This window comes from Myiozetetes cayanensis, unplaced genomic scaffold (assembly GCF_022539395.1).
Source record: "Myiozetetes cayanensis isolate MyiCay16 unplaced genomic scaffold, myiCay2020 scf3, whole genome shotgun sequence".
NCBI classification, from domain to species: domain Eukaryota; kingdom Metazoa; phylum Chordata; class Aves; order Passeriformes; family Tyrannidae; genus Myiozetetes; species Myiozetetes cayanensis.
The window spans coordinates 24,413,139-24,439,658 of record NW_026087521.1 but is presented as its reverse complement, the minus strand read 5'-3'; the positions used below and the strand labels follow the sequence as shown (position 1 = coordinate 24,439,658).

Genomic DNA, 26,520 nt, shown 5'->3' with positions numbered 1-26,520 from the left:
TAAAAATAAGAGCCACAGTCTGGTCAACAGAATATTTATTCATCAAAATAGTTCATCAGAAGGGTACATGGACAAAATCTCCTTACCTCTGTACTTGCACCTTTCTTATGGTTTTTCCTCTCATATTTTTGCAGGTGTGCTACTGCCTATATTCTCTTAGCTGAAGAGGAAGCAACAACAATTGTAGAAGCAGAGAAGCTGTTCAAGCAAGCTCTGAAAGCTGGAGAGGGCTGTTACAGGCGCAGTCAGCAGTTACAGCACCATGGTGCCCAGTATGAAGCCCAACACAGTAAGTTTGTTATGAGGGAATGACCATTTCTAAGAGAAGTTCCAGGGAGTTATTTGGGTTTTATGGGTGGGGTTTTTTGGTGTTCTTTCCCCTGCAAGAACTGTGCAATCAGTATTTGGCATTGGCTGGAATATTGCCCTAGAGCCAGACTATTCTGTTTCAGTGTTTTCACTTGATTCTGTTGCTGAGCTATCTGTGCTCAGATTCCAGATATGCCTTTTCTTTTTCATGGCAGAAAACATGGTAGCATGAACTTAACAGAAAAGAAAAGGTATTAGAGCAAAAAGAGATCTGGTATTCAGAAAATGCTGGACACAGTTTAAGGAAGTTGCACTGAAGTGCCTTTAGCCATTTTGAAAACAAGGGTTCATGTTGTGAAAAAACAGTAAAGAATGATGGAAATAGGAGTGAAGTGATGCTTTGGCAGCTTTTTTCTGTCAGCTCTGAGGATAAATGGGTACATTGCCTTGTTCTGTGTAAAAGTTAATGAGACCCATTAACCAGTGTGACATTTGAAAAGTTATTTGCATATATTAAGAAAGGTCACAGAAACATAGAAATTAACAACTGGAATAATACAGTGCCCTAATTGAAAGCCTAGATTTTTATTATGTTTCTAAAATTTTGAATAAGAAGATTTAGCTGTTTTGATATTTATTAGCTACTCCTTGAATCTAAGAAAATACATGAGGATTCACTGACAGTAAATGACCAAAGACATAATAAAGCAAGCAGTCTAGTGGCTACCTTAGGCAAAAATAACATCATTTAATTACATAAATACAAGCACTAACACACTTTGACCATCTTCAGGTTTCTAAGGACGTGACTTTACAGCCTCTGGCTATCTCACATAATTTGGAGATTGTTGATAAAAATTGTACACAGTAAAACTGTCTGTAATCCCTCATTTCAAAAGTGTATGCAAGTCTGTACCTGAAACCCTGACGTTTTATAAAGCTTGGGGGTAGTATTTCAAACATTTGTTGGTTGTAAAATGATATTTAGGATGATCTCTTTATTTTTGATGAAAGTAAAAATATAGAGCAGCTGAGCCCTTGAAGCAGTTTTTGTGCTCTAGCACGCTTATGGTTCTCTGTGAAACATTAATTTGTGCACTCAATTCATCTTGAGGGCAGAAAATGACTGTGAGAAGTACACAGTAAGTAATTAGCATAAACACCATCATGATGCTTTATGTTCAAGTTAACCTGGTTAAGTTTGTGCAGGCGAATACAAGTATGATAATTCTGTAACCAGTGTGTGCTAGATGACTACTCTCCTGATCAAATTTGACACCTGAATCCTTCGATATTTCAGCCGAGGAAGTAACCAGTTGAATCACAGAATTATGTGCATTGCCACAGAGCAGGGAGGCTGAAAAGTGACCACCAGCTCTGACTGTATTCAAGAGGGGCTTCAGGAGGGCCTAGGTGGTCCTACTTCTCTATACCACCCAATCTCCCCTTGAAAATGTCAGTGTGCACCCACAGAAATAAGAGAAATTCCAGCCTCAAATGGTGCCTTGGACAAAGGGGCTTCATGCAGGAGTCTCATGATTATATGCTGGACTTCTGCATGGTTTACAAGGGTGGAGAGGAAGGACTGTGGACAGATGTGTTGCTGTTGCATGATGCTGAGAAGTCAGTTTTTCCATTTCTGGTCTTTGAAGTAAATTTTCGGATGAAAAGTGGGCATTTTGTATTTTACAGGTGAAACACACTGTAATTTCTTGAACAACAGCATATTGCTCTACATTTTCATTTATTCATGTGTTCCATCTCCTTCATATGGTATTTTATGTTAGACAGTAAATTTTAAGAGTAAATGACTTTAAGTACCCAACTTGGCTTCTTTCAAAAGGTGCTTGTTTACAGAAAGCATGGGCAATCTTTTTAAGATGGGTCATGTTAGACATCCCAAATCATTAGTCATATAAGAGAATTTTGTCCTGAAAGATTATCTTGATTTCATAAGAAGTAAATGACTTTTGACCATTCCTTCTGAAAAGCCTGAAAAGAAGCTTAACTTCATGTATACTTCACTGTATAACCATGTTGAAACAGGTGTAACTAATAAACTATGTATTAAATATATGGGAATCAATACAGAGATAAGTAATCAGGTAATGTAACATACAGCTAAAGAAATTCTTCCCTCCTTTGTTTATTTTTTACCTCCAAAGGGAGACCTTTCAACCTGCTGCTTAATCTGTCTGAAAATTTTAATCACAGCTTTAAAACAATTTGTAGGTCTTCGGAATATTTTCAGCACACATGTTGTTCTTATTATGAAAGGCTTGAAAATGTTAGGAACAGGCTAAAATCTTTACAGACCACATGCTATACCCAAAGATAATTTGTAGCAGGTGTCTTATATTTTCATGATACTGTAATTTTTTAGATGATTAGCTGTCCACTCATTTCCTGTTGGCCCAGAACCGTTTTAAGAGTTCGCATTGGAATTATAGGGAAGTGAACAAGAAATGAAAGGAGGAAGAATTCTCAAAGAGAGTAGTTTTCACCACTACTTAGTTACTGTCATCTTTGCTGTTAGGGTGTCTTCCAACACACAGGACTGTCATATCTGAAATATGTTTATTTCCCATCTGTAATTAGTGGTGTGGAGAATTTGAAGATAATTAGGTAATGAGTAAAGGCTATAAACAGAAGGTTCAGCATGTGCTTCTTTTATTCTAATCATTAAGAAAAAGACTATTAGAGTATGAGGATTTGCTTTGCTACTTCTCCTTATTAACAAACATGTATGTAATAACTTTAAAAAAAAGCAGGGTATAATACGCATTTGCATCAGTGGCCATGTCTTTGTCATGTGTGTGAATTGTTAAGTGTGACCACAGAGTTTTGTGCCAGTGTTAACTTCACAGGAGTTCTCCTTGCCTCACTTGAGTCTGTACCCTGTAGTGTTTTCTGTACCTTCAGATCTGCTTATATTTCACAGATGTAAGGCCAACCCAAGAGTTCTTATTTATCACACTGTATATCTGGATTCATTCCACTGATTTCAGTGCTGTTATGCCACATCTGAATCATCAGAATTTGGTATTTTTTTATTAAAATTGTCATTAAAGTATTGATCGTAGTGAATAAGAAAAAAATGGCAAGAAAACTGTGTTTTGTGTTAGAATACTAAATGAACCCTTGTTTTACCTATTTTATCTTAATGCTGTTTCTTTTTCCTCTTATACAGGAAGGGACACCAATGTGTTAGTATATATTAAAAGGAGGCTGGCAATGTGTGCAAGGAAGCTGGGAAGGACCAGGGAAGCAGTGAAAATGATGAGAGATGTGAGTTTTCTTTCACGTGTGATATTTAGATAATAGTAGCACAGAAATGATACACGTTTTCTTACAAGTTAGGAGCTGTTCCTGCTGCATTCAGCACTGCTGATAGTTATTTTGCATGTGTAACATACATGAAGATTAATTTAAGAGATTGTTTATTTATAAGGTTGTGAAAGCAACATTAAATACCAGATGGACGATTACCCGTACACTGAATTTGCCGTCCTAATACGTGTGCAGTGGAGTGCAGTATTTACTATTTGATCGTGAAGTTAGTAATATTTTTTTCTGAAGCACGTGGTGAATTCTGCTAATTTAATAAGCACATCCTATGTATTCTGTTTTCTCCTTGCAAAGCTAAAGTTTGGCTCTGTGCGTTGTTTGTGTCACACTTTTCAGACATGAGGACAGTGTTATTTAGTCATGCAAAACCTATCATGAAAGTAATTAATCTCTAATGAACTGAACTCTCTCTGAGATAGAGGCTGACTGTATCCCTGTTTTGTAGCCAGGGGAGCTATCAATGGTAGTCATGAGTCAATAAGCTACAAAGCTATAAATTTGAAACACCAAACAGGAGCTATTTTGGAGATGGTAGAAGGGGCAGCTGTCCACAATAGGCACTGTATATGTTTCAGATATGTAAAATGCTCAAGTTTAGAGGTAGCTGTGAATGCCCAGCATTTCTTCAAGTGAGATCCCCTGGATGCAATTAGGAACACAATTCTTTGAGGAGATGACTTGCGTCACCCAAGGTAGCAAGTCTGTGACAGAAGGAGGAATGGAGCGCTAGAGTTCTAGGCAGATGATGGTAAAACTGTTTCTTGTGTTTCTTACGCTTTATATTCCAGCTCCCACAAGTCGGGTAGAGTTGAATCCAGCAAGGTACAGAGTTCTACAGGTTAGGCTGAAGGAGTTAAATTTTAAATGCACAAAATGAAATCCCAGACTGGAATGAAGCACCTGCAAAGTGTGCTTTAGGCAGCTCAGATGAATGGTCCAGACACCTGCCTAGTGAAAAGGGAAATTCTTGTTTCAAGTCAGTGGGAATTTTAATGTAAAAAGGGAAGTGACTTTCTCTGGAGCTGAGGCACTTGCATCAGTGGAAATAGGGCAAGTATGTCTGCCGGCTTGGAATCCAGTACCACCATCTTCTCCTGGAACTTACACTTATGAGTATTTTTTGAAAACATTGACCAGGGTTCATCATAATAATGCAGGTCCTCATCCTGGATAATCTACCAGTTGTGGAGTAACTTTGTTTCCTTACTCTCACTGGGGTTTTTCAAGCACTCAGCTCTCAATCTCCAGAATCACTAGAATTCGAGACTGTGTTGAAGAAGTATTTGACAAAAAAACCCAGCCATTATATAGCTAGGGGAGCAAGAAAGAGGGATAAGGAAGAAAGAGCTGGGTTTGCAGTCTTCTGGTCAGTTGAGGGAATGTTGATTTCAAAACCATAGTTTTCAGTCCAATCAGCTCCACTGATTTTTCATGAATTTTGCTACACAGACAATCTGGGACAAATACTGAAATGTTCTGGGGACAAACGTTGGAATTCCAAGTTCTGGCATTAATATACAAGAAAGATACAATTTTGAATTTCATATTCAACTGACACACATTGTGATTATGGCAAATTCCAGAGCATACTATGAGCTGCTGAATGTGTTTTCTGATTAATAGATAGGGCTGTGTGGAACGGATACTCTGTGAGGCTTTCTTCTGCTGATGTCAATATGTATGGATAGTTGTGTATGCAGGACACTGGATTCATGGACTTGGGTGGGTCTAGTCCTAGATTTCTTATGCAAAGTGAGAATCAGAGAAGTTTGATTATAATGAATGGCTTATTCTGTCACTAGAGAGAAAATTGTCTTAAATTGATAAGCAAAATAGAGAACTGTGGATGTTAAGTACAGTGTGGATCTCAAAAGGCAACGATAGCAGGGAGACCATAAATGTCGTTAGACGCTTGAAGGACTGAAAACACTCCTCAACAGGAATGTTATGCTAAAATTAAAGGACTGGATACAAGACAAAGCAGGTATAAAGATAGAATTTTAGCTTCTGGAGCTTCAGCTCAAATCAATGCATTCTGTGTTTTTCTGCATACAGACACTGAGCCAAATCCTCAGAACTGAATTTAGATGCCACTAGAGCACTTCGTTTTAAGCACGCAGAGCTGAGAATTAGCAAGTCTCTAGGTGAAATATAAAACCAGCAGTATCTCTAGGTCACAGCTCCAGTACACTGGGAGCAAGAGTAGGGTCAAGTCAGCTTTGCAGATTCTTTTCTTAGACTGGTTTGGAGCTACTTTTTTCTGATGAATGCATATCTTCCTTTTCGTCATAGAAGGTATAAATAATACACTTACGAAGAGCTTTGAAGAACATGAATCTGTCACTGAAGGTTTCAATGTGATTGATGAGGGAGGAGATGAATTTATTCATCTGAAAAAGAATATGAAGAATATGTTGGCTGGGGACTGCTGAATCTAGCATCAGGGGACAGAGGGCGGAGGCCCTGTTTGTGTTTGAAAGATTGAAAACAGGTTTCTCAAGACATGGAACATGATGGAAATGAAGTGTTAAGAGGTCCATGACACCATCTGGGAAATATGATTGGGATGTAGTGAGTCTTTGCCACTTTGAAAAAACAAAATATTCGAGAGTGTTTAATTCATTGCATGCATATATGAGGCCATCTTGAGGACATTACTGATGGATTAGATTGTCTTCCTTGAATTTTATGTAAGAAAAGACTGAGATTCTGCTTAAAACACCTTCGTGGAATGAAAATGAGTTGTTGGTCACTTAAGATTTTGATTTTATGGTTATATACACTGCTGATAGGAAAACCATAATCTTTAATATTATTTTGAAGGTAGTAAAAACCACGTTTTTTTAAAAACTGATTGAAAAAACTTTTAAATCAAGGGTGCTTTAATTTAAAAACATGGCTAGGAATTTCTGTTGCTTCTGTGATTGATTTTGAGGTAGTGTATTTTTGCTGGCTTTGCTGCTTGGATGTAATTCATTTAGTTGAGTTGAATTAGTGAGAGTTACAAACCTGTCATTTCCATGGAAACACGTAGTGGAATCATACATAGGTGTCACTTTTGCTTGTATTTCTGATGATAATTATTTACTATATTTTGCTATGGAAACCAGCAGCTGTCACTATTTGTATATATTGAGTTAACTTGTGATCTCATTTTGATTAGTGTATTGTTGGAATAACTCCATTGTGGTCAACAGAGTTATTCCAGTTTTATTCTTGTTTATACAGAGCATGATATGGTCTGTGAGGGAACTAGATTGCTTTTACTGTCCCCAAGGAGAAAGTCTACAGTGCTGGTTGTTTTATTTGTTGTGCTGATCATGTTACGAGGATTTAAACTAGTTTGTTCTAAATTATGTTGGAAAATTTAGTATGTGCAGAGGCAAACTGCTGTAATGGTGGCTGTGGGGAATCTTTTGTATCTCTTGATGTTGAATTTTCATTGTGGACAGTGTTACAAGCCAGGCAGCTACATGGTGATGAGCAAGGGTAGCCTTTTGTGCCAGCTGCTTTCTGTCTGCTCTTTTCAGATTCCCTCACCATTACAATGGAAGAAAACAGAAATGCGCTGGGTTTGTGTTTTGTGTTTTTCATTGATTGAAAACAGAGAGAATGTGGAGGGTATGCAGAGGCACATCTCTCTGTACTTTGTGGGCAGCTGGATCAGTGACTGCACCACTGAATTCAGGAGCAGACCGACACAGTTATTTCTCTTAACTGGGTCAATGGAACATCCAGGTGAAAATGTACCATGCAAGAAAGTGAGTTGTCAAGTTAATTGGAGCTTCTTGGGATTGTTCTGGAGGACATTTAGCCTGTGGAACAAGATTTAATTGAAGGGTGATGTGTGTCTATGAAAGAGAAGTGTGACAGGCAGAAGGCTTGCTAGTGCACAAAGCAAACAGAAGCTTATAATTGCTTCCTCCTTCAGAGAGAGGATGAAAGAAACTCATTCTAGAGCGTATTTATCTCCTAACCTATGGCCCTGTGCTCCCTTGAAGACTGCTTTGTATTCTTAATAAGTATGTATTTCTGAGACACAGTGAAGTTGCAACTTGCTCTATGCTTTGCAGCTTTGTTTATAAATGAGTGAGGTTTAGGGAGAGAAGAGGGTCTCCAGGTATTTCCTGGAGAAGGATAGAAACAAAAGCACTTTCTAAGGGTCAGAAAAGTGCGTTTCATTTCTGGGATCAGTCATATCTGCTAAGAAATTACTCCTCAGATCCTGTTAAAGGACCTAGAAGTCTACTTATTTCTGAGAGCCTTGCTGAGGGTATTTCAGTTGGATGTGTTTATGTGTTCATCTTGGTGCCCACCTGCAGTCTCTAAATGCGTATTTTATGCCACAGAAGACACCTAAGCAGTTTGTATTGTTAGAGTGCTGCATGCTTATCAATAGGCTGCATGATAAGTTCTTTAAACATTCAAACTTAACTTAAAATGCTTTAAGAGGTTATGTCACTTGAAGGCTTTGAAATGGTACTCAATCACACTAAATCAGTTTTAACAATGTGGGTAGGTTTGGTTTTTATGACCAGTGGTCTTAGTGATTTTTGCTGGTATGATGGTTCTGCAAATCTAGCATACTTTCTTGGCATACTCTTTTGCTGGGCTTTGAATAAGGATTTCTGTTCAATATTCTATTGAATTCTGTATTCTTGTGTGCATTGCTGATTTCCTCTTGAGTAATACAAATACATAGCCAGCAGTGTTCTGCACATTGAATTATCAAGCTGTGTGAAACAAGGAGAGTACTAATTGCTAATAAAGATGTCGTGATCCCTCAGCAACTTAACAACGCAATTCCTGCAGCTACTTGCATTGACAGCTACTGTCTGTCTCTCCCAAATGCTTCTGGGCTTGAGGCAAGGATTAGTGAGTCAGATTCTTTGGCTTGTGTTACACAGGCCAGGTTAAGCAGGCTGCTCTGCCTTGAATGGGATTCTAGCTTTACTAACATCTATAGCAGTTGTTTAAAGTACCATATAGTACCATTTATAACATTTATAAATATTTATAAAAATATTTGTTTAGTACCATTTATAAAAGGGAAAGTACTTCTTAGTTAAACGAGACCAAGAGTTATTTCACAGATGTTAGAAGAGTGCTGTTCTTGTGAATGGTGACATTTGCAAGTCTCCACCACAGAGCAGTATCTTCAGTTAATTCTTGTTCTGACACAGAAGCACTGCAATAATAATAGCAAGTGATAAATGCTGAATTTAATATTTTCTTATGTCTTTGTATTCAAATGTGGTTTGTTTTGTCACAAATTCACATAGTATGGCAAATGGGAAAGGCAGATTGGAACATCTCTCATTTCAATGGACTCTTAAACAAAACGGAGACTTCTGTGATTCCCCTGATGGTGTTTATCCCTTCCTTTTATCTGCACGGGACTCAGACCCCTCACTTTTAGTCATGACTGTGATTCTGCACAAAACTCTCATAAGCTAGAAATTTTGTGACTACAACCTAAACTGCTAATAATGTTTCCTATTTAAATTATAGATTTCTAGTGTTGGGATTCTATTAAGCTAGAATATGGTCACATAATCTTGGTAGGAGCCCTGGTAACTTGGACTCCTTTTTATTCACCATCTTGCATCACTCAATGGTCAGAGGCCTTTATTGTCCTTTAATTATGGTCTTCTATCTCTCTGGAATGTCCTAGCTCATTTTTGAGCTGCTAGATAATTTCCTCACTTTAATTTAATTTAAAAATCCACTTCTCAAAATAATGGCAGTTGCTGCAAAAAGTACTTTGGGATGATTTTTCAAGGACTAATTCTGCTTCTATCTACTGCTTTAGCCACCTCTTCCTAGCCACTTTTACTTTCAGGGAGAATTAGATGTAGTAACTATGAATTTTCATGAGCAGGTTGATTCTAGTTGAAGGTGTCCCTGCCCACAGCAAGGGGATTGTAATGAGATGATCTTTCAGATCCTTTCTAGCCCAAACCATTCTATGATGCAAATAAAGGAATTTTTTTGAACAGGACTATGAGTAATGACTTTATTTTCATGCTTTATAGAGTTATTAATATTTATGTAACAAACATTATTATAATTTAGCACTGTTATTGGTTTTATATGATGTGATTGTTTAGTACTAAACGTAGACCTGGAATAACTTGTACTCTTCTGGGTTCAGGCCCATGTGCCTTTAAAATTATCTTTATTCCTGAAATAGATACATTTTTATAACATAGTCCAAATAACAGCATTTTCATAATTATATTTCTTAAGAGCTTGTCATACTCTAAAGACTTTAATTTTCCAATTAAGAGAGAACATCAAGGCTGCATGTTGTAGCTTATTTCCTTAGACTTTGCATGTTTAGTAAAGATATTTTTCACTCTGTTGACTCATTGTTAATCCTACACAGAAGAGAAGTTATCTTTGAATATTATGGAGCACTTGGTCTAAATTCAAATTTAAAATTGAATGTTGGCAAATTATAAACCTGTGCCATCCCACAGTTAGTGTAAACTGGATCTGGGTCTCTTTTCTACCACTCTGAAGATGTTAAATTTCCTGAATTCCATATATGGATGAAAATACAGGGGATCCTACTGCTAATCATTTGCAAGCTTCAAAACAGATCTGACAGATTTGGCTTCTTAGCTCCTATTCTCTCTGAGCTGTGAAAGAGTAACTGTGGAGCTGCTTTCAAACAGTGATTATTTACCAAAAGAAATGCAGCACTTAGAGAAATTAATGAATTGACAGAATCCTACTGTTGCTTTAATTAAGCAGAACTTTAATTTCAGGTAGGTCCTGTGTATTTCAGATCATTTTCCAACTCAGAGAGCTCTGAGAGTGTCTGTGTACATCACATGAATACTGCTCAAGATGAGACTGTGCTTGAATGAGTTTGACTTTTAGGAGCAGGAGTTAGACTAATTTTTAAGCATCTGTTAACAGGGCCTTTTTGTGTGCTAGCCTTAGGCTGCTGAAAATGTTTCTTCCCTTCTGTCCTTGCCAGGTGAGCTGGCCAGGAGAAGAACTAAAGATTGGTGTATCTTATTAGACATCACAGGGTCAACATGGAGTGACGTTGCAAATGCCTCAAGCCCAAAGCGAGCTTCAGTCAGAGCTTAAACATCTCAAAGGTCAACTGTAGCCAGTGAAGCCCACAAAAATGGAGGTTTCTGTTTTTCTGCTCAGAAATGGCTTGAAGTTTTGCCTTTTCTACCTTGTTCACTTAACAGTTCTTGCAGATTACAGGTCATGTACCAGAAAGCAGTTTTTGCAAAGCACTTGTGAAAATGGCAGTCTGTCCATACTGTGTGCTTGATTCTTCAATGGTGGTGGACAGATTTTGCCATTTTAGATACCCACTGCAAGAGCATATACACTAGGAATTAAGGTTGTAACACTTTCACTGTTTGCACTGAATTTCCTTTGTTTGCTTGATATTTTTTCATTTTAAGATGAATTCATTTTCTCTTTTCATGAATGCATTCAGCTGAATGCAGCGACCTGAAAATGTTTTTGTTTGTTTGTTGAGAAGATATGAGTACAACCAGCAGTGAATGGTTGCATGCACAGCCTGTAAAATATGTGGCTATGTTTACAGCCATAATGCAAAAGGAGAATAGGTGTGTCAACACCAGGTTATATATAAGATCATTCATTTATCCACCTTTGTATTCCCTTGAGTCCTGGGGTCTAGCTGTAGGCATAAGATGTTAATACCATCACAGGGAGAATAACAGATGCAGCAGTTAAAGCTACATTCCTTGAAAATGTTAAAAAAATTAGATCTTCATGAGAAAATCCTTGTGACTGAAATATTCTCAGGAAGGGAATCTTCTTCATTAAGCTGTCCTTAGGGAGATAAAACTTGTTCCTCATCCAGTAAATCAGATGTGGATTTCCTTCTACCATAAAGCATTTTCTGTGATGATCATATTTTCATATCCATCACAAAATTGTTGAACCTACGCCCTGCAATGTAAATTGAGGTGAGTCTGGGAATACAGAGCTCCCAGAACTAGTGTTAGGATATCCAGAGTTATTTACAGAATTGTTATTTAATTACAGATAATTTTTAATTATCCAATTATTTACAGAATTCTTCTGCAAACTTGCACTCCCAAAATATTATTTATCTAAAAAATTAAAACTTAATAATTATCTGCAAAAGCTACCATTTCTGTATATTTGTAGTGTACCTAATGAATCTTTCAAAGAAAAGCAGTTCTACTTTCTATGCCTGTATGTATTTCGCCCCAAACATGCAGAGCAGTTAGGACAAAATATGTACTAACCCAGATTTGGTATGATCTGTTCAATAGCTGTTTGAATATCCTTATGTTGTAAGGAGGGAATAAGATCATAGCCATCTGGTGTCTCTTTTCATATGGCATGAACGTGAGCTTAGCTCAGTGGAGCACTTCTCTTTAATACCAGCCAAGAAATCAACTACATGCAATTTTACAATGGCATTTTTAGTTCTAATTAGTGTGTCTTTAAAATGCTGCAGTGGTGAGAAATCTTGAGTTCTGAATTTGATGGCTGCTCTCTTGTTCTAAAGGTGTAGAGAAAAATGATAACACAGCCTTTGTCTTTTCTTCAAGTGCGGTGCTTGCCACTCAAATGAAAGCATTTGTCAGGTTACAGTAAAAACATAGAGATAATTAAAAGTGATAAACCAAATGATTTGGCAGATGCTGATCTGTAACTTTGCAGAAAATAAATCTTTGGGTTCAAAGGGTTGTCTGTGCCTCTTAAACTGGAGGCCAGATGAGAGCTCAGTGCTGCACGGGTCTGGGGAACTGGAGGGTGTGTTTTTCATCTTGTGTTTGGGGTTAGCGTGCCCATCTTTACATCTCTGTGTGGAATGTGAGCCAGCTCCCCCTCCATCTGCTAGGGAGGGGAGGGGAGCAAGCTCACAGTCTGCTCTCTGTAGCTCTTCAGCATGATGCAGTACGTGGCCTGCCCTGACCATTCACCAGCCATGTGGGGCAATTTTTTCTTCCCCAGTGTTTGCTTTCACTTAAAGACCTGAAAGATGGCCTGTCATAATACTCCTTCATCCAAGTGACTTTACTTTCTGGCAGGTTTCTCAGAAACCAAATTTTTACTGTGACTGGAAATTATTTGCAGTGAAAACTATATATTCTACATCCAGACGTGACAGAGAAATTAGTTCATACCTTTTTTTCTTTTCTTTATATTTAATAGCAAACATGCTCTCATTCACAGTCAGTGTTCAAATACCTGAGTGGCCACTTAGAGGTGTTTTATTTTTGAGGCTGCAGTATCAACTGAGTTCATTATTACTGGGTTGGACTTCTTAACATTTGACTTTTCCCAGATGAAACTTTTTTTAACACTTACCGGTTTGAAGGCCTGGCAGTCCAGGCCATGACCTTTATTCGGTTGCTGACCGAGACAGGGTTTATCACTCTGACAGAACCTAATTAAAATAGGGGAAAAAAAGATTATTAGTGAGTGATAGTGAGAGACAGAGAACCGAGAGTAAGAGCTTCTACTGGCCAGAGTACATCTGTAACTAGCTGCAGCTCTTCCCTTTTCTGCACTGATGGAGGGAATGTTATTGTGCCAGCTGTTATTCTCAATGAGCACAGATAATCCTTCTTAATCCCCTAGAGGGGTTTCTTTGCAAGATGTTCATTCTAAACTTTAAATCATATTTGCATAGAGCCAGATTTTGTCATGCTCTTTCCTGCCAAATAGTAGCTTCCTCTCTTAAAAATCCAATAGTTAGTAAGGACAAGAATGAAGTCAAGAAGACTCTATGATGGGTCTTTAACTGATGAATCCAACTATGTGGATTTTCACCTGCGCTTATTTTTCTTCATGAGCAATGACTTAAACTTTTTATTTTATTCTCAAAACCTTCCATTCAACCTAGGTGAACATCAAGGTCTGTGGTCCTTTGGTGGTTTTGGTTTGTTTGGTTTTTTTTTCAGTGGAGGAGAAAAGCCTGCAAACTATGCAGTTTTGTTTGTGTTCTTTTTCACAGGTTCAGCTCCTACCAGTGGGACTAGGAGCTTTATAGCCATCCCCATGCCATTAATATGAAAAGTTCAGTGCTTTCTTGCAGCTGCTATCACAGTGATCCTGATTCTCACCAGAAATTTATATCGTCAGTTAAACAAAACACTGCCATCCTTGCCTTTTATATTTTAATAATCCTCAAACTGCAGCAAAGTCATTACTATCCAGACAAACAAATTTAGAGTCTTAATTTTTAAGGTCAGAATAATTCTTACATTAGCTTATACCAGACCATTTCATAAGAAAGAAATTCTCTGTGCTTTGCTTCTCTGCTTACCCGTTGAGGTCTCTTAACAGAGTGAAGAAACTCTGCTGCATTACCTGTTTCTCATTTTCTGAAGTTCTTGGTGATTCATTGCCCCTTGTATTTCAATCCTGGTTTACTTTTGTTTATGTTACCTGTTTGTGAAATTAATATTTGCTGGTTCTCATCAGTTTCTCTATTTACGTCTTGAAATGTAGATTTAGTAAGTGACAGAGTTTTCAGATCTAGCTTGTTATTTTCAAATAGAGCAAGGCTAGGCTGGAATAATTTTCTTTGCTCGGTTTATTACAGCATTTCTGTTGACATAAACCATATCAGAGAGATGGTAAATGATAGTGTTTCCCTGCTGGTTCCTGAAGAACAGTGGTAGTATCAGCTATCCTAGTTCTACACTGTCTGGGACCTTTTTGTGCTGAATGTACATCATGTAGGCAATTAAACAACCGTAAAAAGGACACAAGGAAGCAAGGATCTTTTAACACTTCAGTTCTTTATGGAATCACTCTGATGATAAAAAATATTGTTTAGTCAGTTCTTCAGTAAGAAACAGAAAAACAGAGAAACAGAAGCAGTGAGCTTCTTTAAAGTGTGACTTCAAAAATGAGATTGGATAAAATATCAGCTTCAGTCATTTGAATCCATGCAGACATTAAAACTGAGGATATCTAAAAACAAATCCATGGTATCTCTCCAAGGCTTAGTTCATAAAGTAAAGGCACTTACATCTGAAAGTGTTAGATTATTTTAAGTACACATTTCATTCAGTGTGTCGTACCAGGTGGAGTCCTCAGTTATAGTGTTAGATTTGTATGAACTTTACCTTTCCTATTGTTGCTGCCTTTCTCTCTCTCTCTCTTTCTCTCTTTCTTTCTTTCTTTCTTGTTTTTTGGGGTGGGTTTTTTTGGTTTTTGGTTTTTTTGTGGTTTGTGTGTGTGTGAGTGTGTGTTTTTTATTGGTTAGTTGGTTGGTTTTGGTTTTTGGTTGTTTGGTTGTTTGTTTTTTTATATTGCCCACAGTTGCAACTGTATTCTAAAGTATTCACAGTTACGAATTCTGGTATTGCATACTTCATAATATAGCTTTTTTCATTTGATGTTGTGATTTTCTTTCAATGTATTTTCTGGGTTTTTCCACTAATATAGCAGAGAGGTGCTGGATTACTTAGTACTGGAGCTACACTGTTGAAGATTCTTTTCCAGAACAATAACTCTTCTTCACTTTGAAGCAGCCTGTTATTTGAAGGAGAGTTATGTATTCAGATAGCTGTGTTGTTGGATTTCACTAATTACATCCTATGCAAGCATGTCTTGTCAAGAACCTGAGCTCCATTAAGACCTCAGAAATTCCTGAGATAATAGCGAACTCTGGGAAAGGACTAAGAGCAAGGGGAACTGGGAGGTTTTATCTTGGTGTTGACTATTTTAATGCATTTTGAACAATTTCCGTGTTAATAATCTAACCCTTCCATATATTATTGATTTTAGTTGATGAAGGAGTTTCCTCTGCTCAGCATGTTCAACATCCATGAAAACCTGCTGGAGGCTCTGTTGGAACTGCAAGCATATGCAGATGTTCAGGCAGTCTTAGCAAAGTATGATGGTAAGTTCAAATATATATTTGTATTTTCTCTATATGGTACACACTGAAGAAATATTTCGAAGTCAAACTCTTAAAATTTAGGAAACACTGTAATTAAATTGATTGACATGAGCTTCATACATGCCCTTACACAGTCCTTAATCCAAAGATTAAACATTGTACATTTTTTCTACCAACCCATGCTTAATGGTACAGGGTAATGGAACTCACTAGCAACTCTTCAGTGCTTTCTTTGCTTTCTATTGGTGTTTAAAGAATGACTGTTTAGCTTCTGCAGATTTTTTTATTGCATACTATTCAAACCTTGTCTGAAGAAAGGATTATCAGTTCCCTTGTGGACTTTCCTATGAATGTTGATTTAGTAGCATACAAGTGCTTTACAAACATTAGTTGATTTAACTTCATCAAAATCTACTGAGTAGCAGACTGAATGTCTTATGGAGAAAACTTGGCAAGCTCAGGAGACTAGATGAACTTTTTGTATTAATTTTTCATATTTCTTAGTAAACACTGGTTCGTGCAGCATTATGTCTCTTTTTATGTTCAAAGCACAGCTTCTGCAGCTCTAGACCTTTGAACTTCAGTTCAAGACACCAGGGTCTAGGAGACACAGAATGAGAAGTGTTTAGCTTAAATTAAATGGATTTTCCGTGTATCAAGCAGAAATTTTGTGACTGAAACAGAAATAAAGTCCAGTTCTCCTGATCAGTGTTCATCAACCTGCACAGTGCCACTCTTCCTCGTCTTGCTGTAGTCCCTGGCTTACTCAGTAGCTACATTCGAAGTTCTGCAACAAGTGAATCAAGGATCCTATAGCTATTTATAGCAGTTTCCTATTGTGTTACTAAACAGTCCTCATTCATCCTCAGAAAAGTCTCATTCTGTGCACTGGGTTATGGCAAGGGAGTTTATGAAAGGAATGTTATGTAATCATGCAACCAAAAATGAGATCATAACCTGCATGAATCAAATAGCTGACTTATATGAAACCCATGTAGCCTTAAGTTTGATGTTTCTTAACTCTTTCTCTGTATTTATCTTGTAGCCTTTAAAATGTTCTTAATTGTTAGCTCTTACTAGGTCAGGTGATCTTTGAACAGAGATTTTAAGACTTGTAACATCCAAAGTTTCTGAAAAGGTAGAGGGACATTATTTGAGCTAGTGTTGTATAAATGCCTACGAATATGGACACTGCAACCTATATCCGCAGTGCCTGGGACACTCTTTCTTGTCAATTCTTAGAAGGAATTGGCTGGTCTTCTGTCCCACTTGTCTACTTCTTCTGCTTCACTTTTGCATGGTCATTTTCAGCTTTGTATTGCTCCCAGTTGCTACTAGAGGCTCCTTGTTCAGCCAATACCTCATTCCCAGTGCCATTCTTCTGCCTCTCTTAACTACCTATCCCAGTCTTCAGGGCAGTGATGATCAAGATACATCTCCTCCTGTCTTAACATCTTTTCCATCTACTCTTCTCTCTGTGACTTCTGCTTCCTCTTCATTTGTCATTCTGTGTTGCATTGCCTGGGTGCCAAAAACTAGAGCCATAACAGCTCATAGAGAGAGAGAGCCATAACAGAGAGCAGAGAGAGGCTGCTCACTATCAACCTCTGTACTTGGACCTGTATCATCACATGGAACATCACAGGGCAAGGGGGTGATGCAGTAGTTTACTGGGGTACTGAGACGTGTACTTGATGAGCAAAGAATCTTTGGAGGGTATAACCAAAAAAAATGCAGAAGCTTCCACTGAATATGTACTAACTGCTTTTTTCTAACATCTTACAACTTAGGAAATTAAGATAAATTTAGGAAATTAAGATAAATTTTAATGAGACTCGTAATAGACTATTGGCTTGATACTAACGTGATCATACTGCCAGATTTCAGACTCCTGCACCAGGCTGTGGCAGAGCTGAGGTTATTTAACAAAAGATAAATAAGCAGCTGATTACAAGTAACTTTAGTGATAATCACTGCTACCAGTCCAGTCTGGAATGTTTTCAACTCTTTCTGGAGGCAAATCATTATAAGCAGAGATCAGAATGTCACCCAGGCCCTTGAATACTGCCATTCAGTAGCAGTAATGAATCTAGAAGAGATCTTGGTTGTACTTAGTCTCTGGTTGAAGAAATTGGCAACTGAAGTGGTAACATCAGTCGTATTTCAGTAATTCTTGTGACACAGAGATAGATCGCTGTAGTCTTTATTTTGGCATGTTAAGAAGCAGGTAAATAAAAATGTCCATTTTTATGCCCCAGGCACCACAGGATGTTGGCACCTTCTAGTCTTTAATGTAGTTGTGAAGCAGTAGTCCTGAGAGACAGCAGAACTGTGACAGAACAAGGAATTAACCCTTGCCTTCCCAATTCTCAAGACTAGACTCAGATGCAGGCTCTACTTTGGCACACTAAAGCACTGATCCCTGGTTTTACGCAACACCGTGGTGGCAGTTTATGTCATGGAAGTTGATAAAACTTGAAGGTGTGTTTTGTTTTCTCTAAATTTGTCATCTGATAGAGTGAAAACAAGTGAGACTTTAAAAAAAAACTCTTACCTTGGCTGTTTGAACATGTACAATTTCAGCTCATGCTTTTGAGTATGGTGTGTGTATACACTAGGTATGCACAAGGACTTGACAAACACAGGCTTAACAAGTATAACCCTTATAGTTCATGGGTCTCAGTAGGCCTATCTCAGGGAGTCTCAGCTCATTTTAGAACTCATCAGCTTCATGTGTTGTAAGATTTATTGAAATATAAAACACTGAACTCATTTGTACTTTCCTATCTGCAGTTCTGTTGGTGCCACTCCACTGCCTTTTTTCTGACTAAGACCAAACCTGATTTATCGTATTTTGATAACATATGAACAAATTATTTCCTTGAGCAGTCTGCCCCCACCCTGGGCTACAAAGTTGGATCACATTATGTGAAACCTCAGCCTCTGCAAGCAGATACACTGCTTTACCAAAAACCATGTGTTAAATTGTGTTTATATTATGTACCTGGCAACAGAGCTGATGTCCATACTCATTATTCATGGAAAAAGGGCCTCATTAGTGGAACAGCATGCACTGTTGCTGAGCTACATCATTATGGTTTCAGAGTTCCGTGTCTATCAATAAGAGTAAGGATGACCTAAATACTGTTGAATTCTGAAAATATTTTTGGCTCTGATATGACTCATATCCATGTTATTTACAGCAGAAATAGTTATGGCTGCTAAAGAGACTGTTCTTGATGGAATAAGCTTCTGATATTTGTAGTAGATAAAGGCTCTCTGCTCCTCTATCCTTGCTTTTTAGACAGATTTTTTTTCCAGTGGAGTTGGTATACTTGTTTTAATGCTTAGAGCAACTGATCTATTAACTTCCCTGGGCAGCCAGTTGCTTTGATAGATATTATCTGGTTACCTGGGCACTGTGTGAAAACTCAGACTTTTCTGGCAATTGAAAGTCACGTTTAGAAAGAATACCTGTCTCTGTATTTAGTCTTAGTGATGCAATGGTTCCTCTCTAAACCTATCCTTACTCTCATTTTTTAATAGAACAGTGTTTTTCAGTGAGACTGTAAGCCTTCTGGTTTGCAGGAGGAAAGCATCTTCTACATATTGTTCTTCCACATGCCCCTTTGCACAGAAGAAGAACCATGTTACCATGTAGACAGAGTCCCAAATGCAGAGTTCATAAGAAGATATTTTAGACCAAAGGGTACACAGCAAAAAAGTGGGGTTTAAATACAAAAAGTCTCATTCTGCTCTACGTTATGGCACCTTTTTATTTGTTAATAGCTTACTTAGCAGAACCCTACTTTAAATTAGTGTTAAATCAAAATGCAGGCCTTTGAAGAAAAACTTTAAAAACAGACCCTTGTTTTTCTTATAATACTTCTAACTTAGTGAAATCCAAACAATTAACACAGACAAATTAGTTTTCTAAAATGTAGCCTATTTGGGGCTACTCTTCTTTCTCTGTCCCTTCTCCCTTTCTGTCCAATCTCTTCTTGTCCTTACAGACTTAAGAAATGAGTAAATTCTATTTATATTGAATACATGTAGATAGGTATAGTATATCTATATATATTGAAATATATATTTATATTATATATATTCCTTTTGTAGAGATTTGCAGATTGATGAACCAATTGCATGCAGCCATCAGTTGCATTAGTTGTCGTCTCCAGGGGTTTTGTGTGTGTGTGTGTATGTGTGTGTGTGTATATATATATATATATTTGAGATCACATCTCCATCCATTTCATTACTTGCCATATTTATCTTTGACATTTTTGAGAAGACGTTCTACCTGGTGGAGTTAACTGGGTAGGTGTTCTAAGTGCAATAAAGAGTTTTCTTCTGAGTTAAAGATGTAGCAAGTGGCAGTCTGGAAACAACCATTAACCTGCAGTTTGTGTAACAGTAATTAAGAGAATAGTTTGTCTTTGTTCATATCACATCTTTTTCAGCTTCTCCTTCTAAGAATTAGTTTCTTTCCTCATGTCAAAATCACTTGTCACTTCAGCTAGGTCTCTGCATCAGTTCTGTGTCTGTTCATACCATCTGGTCTCCTCTTTTTTGCCATATGATTATGTGGAGTTTTTCATTTGTCCAGTATGTGCAAAACCACAAAAAGTCTAAAGTAATTGTACTGATCTTACTCTTTTTAATCTTCTGTATCAGAAATTACTCCTTCCCCTCTATAGGCATTTAGGATTGAATTTGGTGAAGTTAAAGGGGCTGACACATGCTTGGTCACTGATATGCATCTCAGCAAGAGTTGCATATGAAATGTTTAAAAGCAGCAGTTGTAAATCTTACTGTAACTGAGCAGCGTAAGTTTTAGTTGTGGTCATGGCAAAATAAAGACTTTTTGTTTGTACCAAAGTGTTTTTTCCCATACCATCAGGGGACCAAAAAGGGGTCCAAAGCCCTTAGCATACATAGTGGCCATGTGTTTGTGTTTGGTTGGGTGTTTCCCACCGCTAAGGAAGAATGTCAAAAGTACAGAGAATCAGAACTGTTTTATTTTGTAAGCACCGTGTTCATAGCTGTGCTCCCTCCAACATGTTTCTACCATGTTTTGTGGAAAAAATGAATTGATTGTTCTAATGGGAGGTAATACTACAGGATATTACATCTTTTTGACAGTATTTTTCCCTTGGTGTTCAGTTCATACTTTATTGATTTCTATCCTTGTTTTTAGCCATTTGTATCAGTTTAATTCTCTTTCTTCCTTAATATTTGTGTCTTTATAGATGATTGGATCTCTTTTCTGTCATCATCAATCCATCCTGCACATATTTATTTGCTAGAGCACTTTCAGGCTTTCCCATAAGCAATTCTTGCTACCCCTTGTGTAAGAGTTGACAATCAAACCTGCAGGTGCTGAGAACTAGGGCAGGTTCTGTGCTGACAGAGCAAGTGTTGGCCTGTCACTTAAACACTACTGTCTGCAGAGAGGCTGAGGGACAGAAAATCAGAGCTGAGATTTGCCCCCAAGCCATAGCACAATATATGTCCTGTATTCCACCATTCTTTGTTTTACCTCTTTGCATAACTTCTTCCAGTTTGTTGATAAACTTTCAGTAACATATTTGAAAATATATGAATGATTCCAGCAGCTTAATGTTGTCTCTCTACAGTGCTGTGTGAAGAATTTAGATGATACATGGCATATTTGGGATATCCATAGCATATTTCCATTAGTTCAGTCTCACAAGCAACTGCTGAAGAAGCAAATGAATAGTAAGAATTCATTGTCCCGCCTCTCCCCATACCTGTCTGGAGCTAATGGAAAGAAAATGCTCATAAATTAAGTCTAGACTTTTGTATTCTGTTTAAGGATACATGCAGTAAGGAAAAAGGAGAGCCTTTTTTAGACTGACACATCAGTTCTTATTAGGCAAAAATGTCATGATGGAGTTGACAGCAGAATAGCAGTCACATCTTTCAGCACATTGTGGGAGCTCCACCAGTAATCACAGGAGGGTGGGAAACAGTGTATGTGAAGATATTTTGCCAGATGGCTCACAGAGCTGGACAGAGTCATTTATTAAAACTTCACTTTGGTTCCTGACAGAGTACATATCTCCTAGGACTAGTTTGGACATGATTCCCTTGCTAAATTCAAGTTGTTACCAGACATAATTGTTTTTATGTCTTTCTCTAAAATATGAGGGTGCAGTTTTGGAGATGAAGTCTAAATTATATGAGGATTTTTGAGTATTGTAGTCATCAGACCAGCATGTAACAGAACCAAGTACTTAGGGTCTAATATGGAACAAATGAAAAGCAAAACCCTTCTGAAGGGAAGGGCATGGACCTACTGAGGGCTATCTCAGTCGGACTAGATGATGTCCAGAGGTCACTTCCAACGCTAACTGCTTTGTGATTCTGTGGTAAACACGAACATTTGTGTGTATTTCTTCCACTGCTAGTGGACTGTAGGTATTGTCCTCAAACAAGTGCTGCTTGCTTGTTAAGAGCCTGGAAGAGTCTTCCTGGGTGAGTCAGGCCCTCCACTGTTGCATTCCCTGCATGTTATTGCCCCTTCCATGAGCTGAGCAAGCTCCATCCTAGAATTACCTGTTTTGTTTTCCCCATTGTTCTACCTGGAAATCTGCCTCAAAAATTCACTTCACAGAAACCTTCTTTTAATCTCTGGCCTGGATTTAATTCTGAACTCTTTATTCTTGTGCCAGCTTTATCCATTACCTAGGCAATCCTTCTCCTTTCCTGATGTTCCATGTGGGTGTGCATAGGGAACAGTTGTATCTTCTCTCAGTCTTTATTTCGTTTGATTTGATACAAAAACCATCCAATCCAGTTTACTTTTGTTGTTCTTGACCATGGGGGATCAGATTTGAACACAACATTCTTTGGGAAATCCCATTTCTTCTGCAGAAATGATTCATGTGGTGTACCTGAGCCTTACCTCATCTCACCACATTTCCCTTCCTTACAGATGCCAGCCCTTCATTGTGAATCATCTTGCAGTCTATATGCACAGATGTTTCCAGCTCAGGAACACTTACTGCCTACTAGAAGATATTGTTTTGTAATACTATGTTTTGTTTTAATGTATTTTACCCTATATCAAGCTCCGTTCTTACTGCATGATCTCTTAGCCAAGAATTGTAATAATCCTCACAACTTGGTCCATGCAACTTCCTCTGAACATTCTCCATTCAAGTATCAATGATTAGATGCAGAAACAAGATAGTATTCATGTAATTAGAAGTTGAGTGGTCTCCTTGTTTAACCTCATGGCTGAATGGACATTTTCTTCCTGTCATTCTGGGTTTTACTGGCTTTTTGTGCTTGCTTTGATGAAATTGAATGAGCAGCTTTTATCAGCATAACAACTGCTTTTCCTCTGCTGCATCAGTTATATGATCCAGACCTCTGGATTGCTTCTAGTTCAAACAGATAGAAAGTGAAATAGTGCTCTTACTGGTATTAGAAATCTGAGCAAGCATCCTCTGTTTGCTCCCTTTTTTTATCTCTAGAGATAAAAAATCCAGATACAGAGAGTAGCCAGGATCTTCTAGTCAGACCTTTCTAGGCAGAAGATCCTTTCTGTGTCATTCTGGCAAACTTTTAAAGGTCGGATCCCAAACCAGTGTTACGAGGTTTGAACTGATGCAGGGAAAAATATTTCCTATGAGGTAATGGTGGTTTGATGGCCCAGAGAAACACTTACAGGTAAGGGGAAAATAAGGTATTCTGTTGAGCAATTGAAAAGCTTATAAATGTTTTTATAAGCACATCGTTGATTTTCTCATGTGTTTTTTTTCTTTTCCATTCCTATACCTTTCAGTCCATTTATAATTTCATGAATAAGGTTTATACGGAACGACAGAGACCAGTGTATTCTGGAAAGGGCGTTTCTGTTTACTAGAAATAACTTTTAACTCCTAATGTTAAGGAAAACCTGGTATAAACAGGGTTATTGAATGTGCTTATAAATATTTTCTCTACCTGTTATTGAAGATGTGCTCATGTCTGTATCTGTACCTGTCTTCTATTAGTGGAGTAATTAACATATCTATCATCCAACCTGCTTTGCATGCTGTTGATTGTAATTACTTTAGTCACTACAATTACATACTCCAGTGAAAATATAGTTGGAATATATTATAGAGGAGCCTCCAACAAGATCTGTACATCTCATACTTGAAGGGAAAGTGCATAAGAAGATAATAGAGAGGATTTAACAGGTAGCCTTTTCAGAGGGCCTCAGTCATTTTGTCAGTGTTTTCTGTCTCACAGAACATTGTGCCTGTTTGTTTCGTTATTAATAAGTGAGGGATGGTGACCACTGAGATATGACTTGCTTATCCTCATTAACTCCCTTAATTCCCTCTCTTGCAAGGCACAAGTTCAGTAAAGCACAAGTTTCTCTTAATCCAAAAGTTACCAAGTTACCCATGGCAATTTTGTCTTTCTAAGCCAGTTTAATGAAAAACCAAGGGATAGGTAGTTTCTTAGAACAATAGTCATATTAGCTGCTCCTCACTTTTACAGTGGACTTACTGAAGTGCCTTGTGTTTACTACAATGCATTTACTATTTACTGTAGGAAGCTCTCACAGTGTGCAGAAGTGTTTGCAGAATCCAGCCTTCAGTGGGTTTGGGTTGTTGGTTGTTTTTTTCATTGAGCTGTAGTCTTTAACTTTTTAATGCTGGAATATTTCAGTCACTATATAATATGTGTCTGCTGGCTAGATTACAGAATTACAGAATATGCAGCTCTTATCCCTGCACAGGACCATCCCCAAGAGTCACACCACGAGATTAACTAATGTGGAAGTCAGTTCTTCTCTATAACAGTGGGAACAAATATATCACTCAAGTTTGTTAAGCAGCATTTCTACCTTTTGAATGCTTTGTGCCAATTTGCTATTAGAAAACAGATATAAATTAATTAATGGGTTAAGTCAGGTTTATGGCTGCTGAGTGTCTCTGGAAGAAGATAAAATGGCCAGAGACTGTCGGGTGAACGTTTTGCTCCAACATTACCCTAAGAGGCAAAACACCTTATTTTACAGTTAATCTTTAAAAGCAATAAATCTACTGGTTATTTGCTTGCAAGTCAAATCCATTATTACTTGAATAGCTGTCCTAACTTGTATAGCTGCCACAAATTCATATTAGACAACTGCTTCTGCATGAAAACATGAAGACTGAATAAGATAGCCCTCAGCTATTACTTAGATGTTTTGTGAACTATGGAAAAAATTCATGTATTCCAGGTCACCTATACATTTATGGATGGAGTAATGAATTCTTTCATTACGTCTCTATCATGTCAGTCTTTGAATTAGTTCTCTAATGAACCCAGTTGTTGTTTAAATAACAGTTCCAGTTGTCATTAACACATTTTAAAGCCTGTATATAAGGTGAAAATTAAAAAATGCATGTGACATGGCAGCACAAGTCCAATATCAGAAAGTATTCTGAGTTCCCATAGTAATTTTGCATACGTCATGCTTACTCTGAAGCATCAATCAAACACTTGTCATTCTGCAGACTTTTAAGTTTTCAGATGTTTACTTTTTTTCTTTCTTTTCAACAGATATAAGCTTACCAAAATCAGCAACAATATGTTACACAGCTGCATTGCTCAAAGCCAGAGCTGTCTCTGACAAGTAAGTGCTTAAGAACCACTGTCACGCAAAAATCCTGATTTAACTCGAGATTTCTCTTATCTGAGCCCACACCCTAACAATCTGCTCAGTAGCAGGAAAATTCAGTCCTGCAGTAAATTTACAAAATTACGTTATATATAAGAAAAATTTGCGGTGATGAAACATTGCACTTCAGATATTAAGGAAGAAGAAGAGAACCAGCATAAATTCAGTTCTTGTTTCAGTTTTAAATATACTGTCTGGGTGAGCTTTGGCTTCCTAGATAGTATAATGAAGATGCAACTAAAAAGGGTTGTGTGGCTGAACCTCTTCAAGTTTGTATAAACGTGACCATAAAAAGGTAATAAATAAATGTGGATGCACTGGTAGCAATGTCATTTTACAAGAGGTGTCAGAAGACTACGCATCTACTTATTTAGCAACAGGTGGATTTAGCATTATTATTATGTCAGGGGTTCTGAGAGGTAGATGACGTTCATATTTTTAGAGACACAAATATCTGTTCGTTCCTGTGATGTTTTTCTCTTGGGTCTCAACCTTCCAAGGTGCTGAGCACATCTATGTGATGCCTGTGGCCTTGAGAACACTGGCCTGCTCTGAAAGGGTACTCAGCTCCTTGTGAGATGGATCTCAGAAATCCCATTTCTGCTCTCAGATGCCTTTACACAAATCCCAGGCAGAGTTGTGTCTGTGCACCTGAGGGTCGAATGCTCCCCTAAAGTTGGAAAGCAAGTAGAGTGGAAAGCCATTTTCTTGACTGACATCCTGACAGTTTTTGCTTTTAAAGTGTATGTACACATCAAGATCTAAGTAATTTTCTTTCATTCTTTTTATCCTGTAGATCGCCAGTACCTACTGCAACATCTTTCCTCCCTACACAGCGACTCCAGCTTGGGAGGGCAGGGCTAAGGTTGTCACAGCTTTCCCTGTGGTGTCTGCCTGCCAAGTACAGCTCTGGAGTTAGCCGTGGGGTGTGAGGTGAGAAAGAGATTGCATGGTCTGGTTTTTTATTCACTGGGGCAGATGATTTGCCCACAGTTTGGGCATGCTACCCTCAATGGTGCTGCGGCCAGTAGACCACCTGCTACTGCTGCTGCATCCATCCCAACCTGACCCAGGGGCATGGGTTGGGAACCTCCCTAAAACTTCCCCAAACCTGTTTTTAATAGAAACCCTCCAACAATAATTTGGCTTTGTTTATTTTGTTGTTTTTTTTTTTTTCTTTTTTTTCTTTTCTTTTTTTCCTGCAACTTCAGCCTTGAATATGCCCCTTAGCAAGGTACCTAGAGCAAATTTAGATTAGCAACAGAGAAAGGACTGT

At 37.9% G+C, this 26,520-nt stretch overlaps 1 protein-coding gene across 2 annotated transcripts in view; it reads left to right on the top strand.

Moving 5' to 3' along the window:
- The window catches only part of ST7 (suppression of tumorigenicity 7), a 142,279-nt gene that overhangs the window by 93,174 nt on the left and 22,585 nt on the right, over positions 1 to 26,520 (top strand). For both annotated transcript variants that reach the window (XM_050323790.1, XM_050323791.1), the window contains exons 7-10: positions 135 to 289; positions 3,500 to 3,597; positions 15,439 to 15,553; positions 25,127 to 25,199. In XM_050323790.1, coding sequence (XP_050179747.1) covers positions 135 to 289; positions 3,500 to 3,597; positions 15,439 to 15,553; positions 25,127 to 25,199 — 441 coding nt within the window. The remainder of the gene's footprint in view (positions 1 to 134; positions 290 to 3,499; positions 3,598 to 15,438; positions 15,554 to 25,126; positions 25,200 to 26,520) is intronic.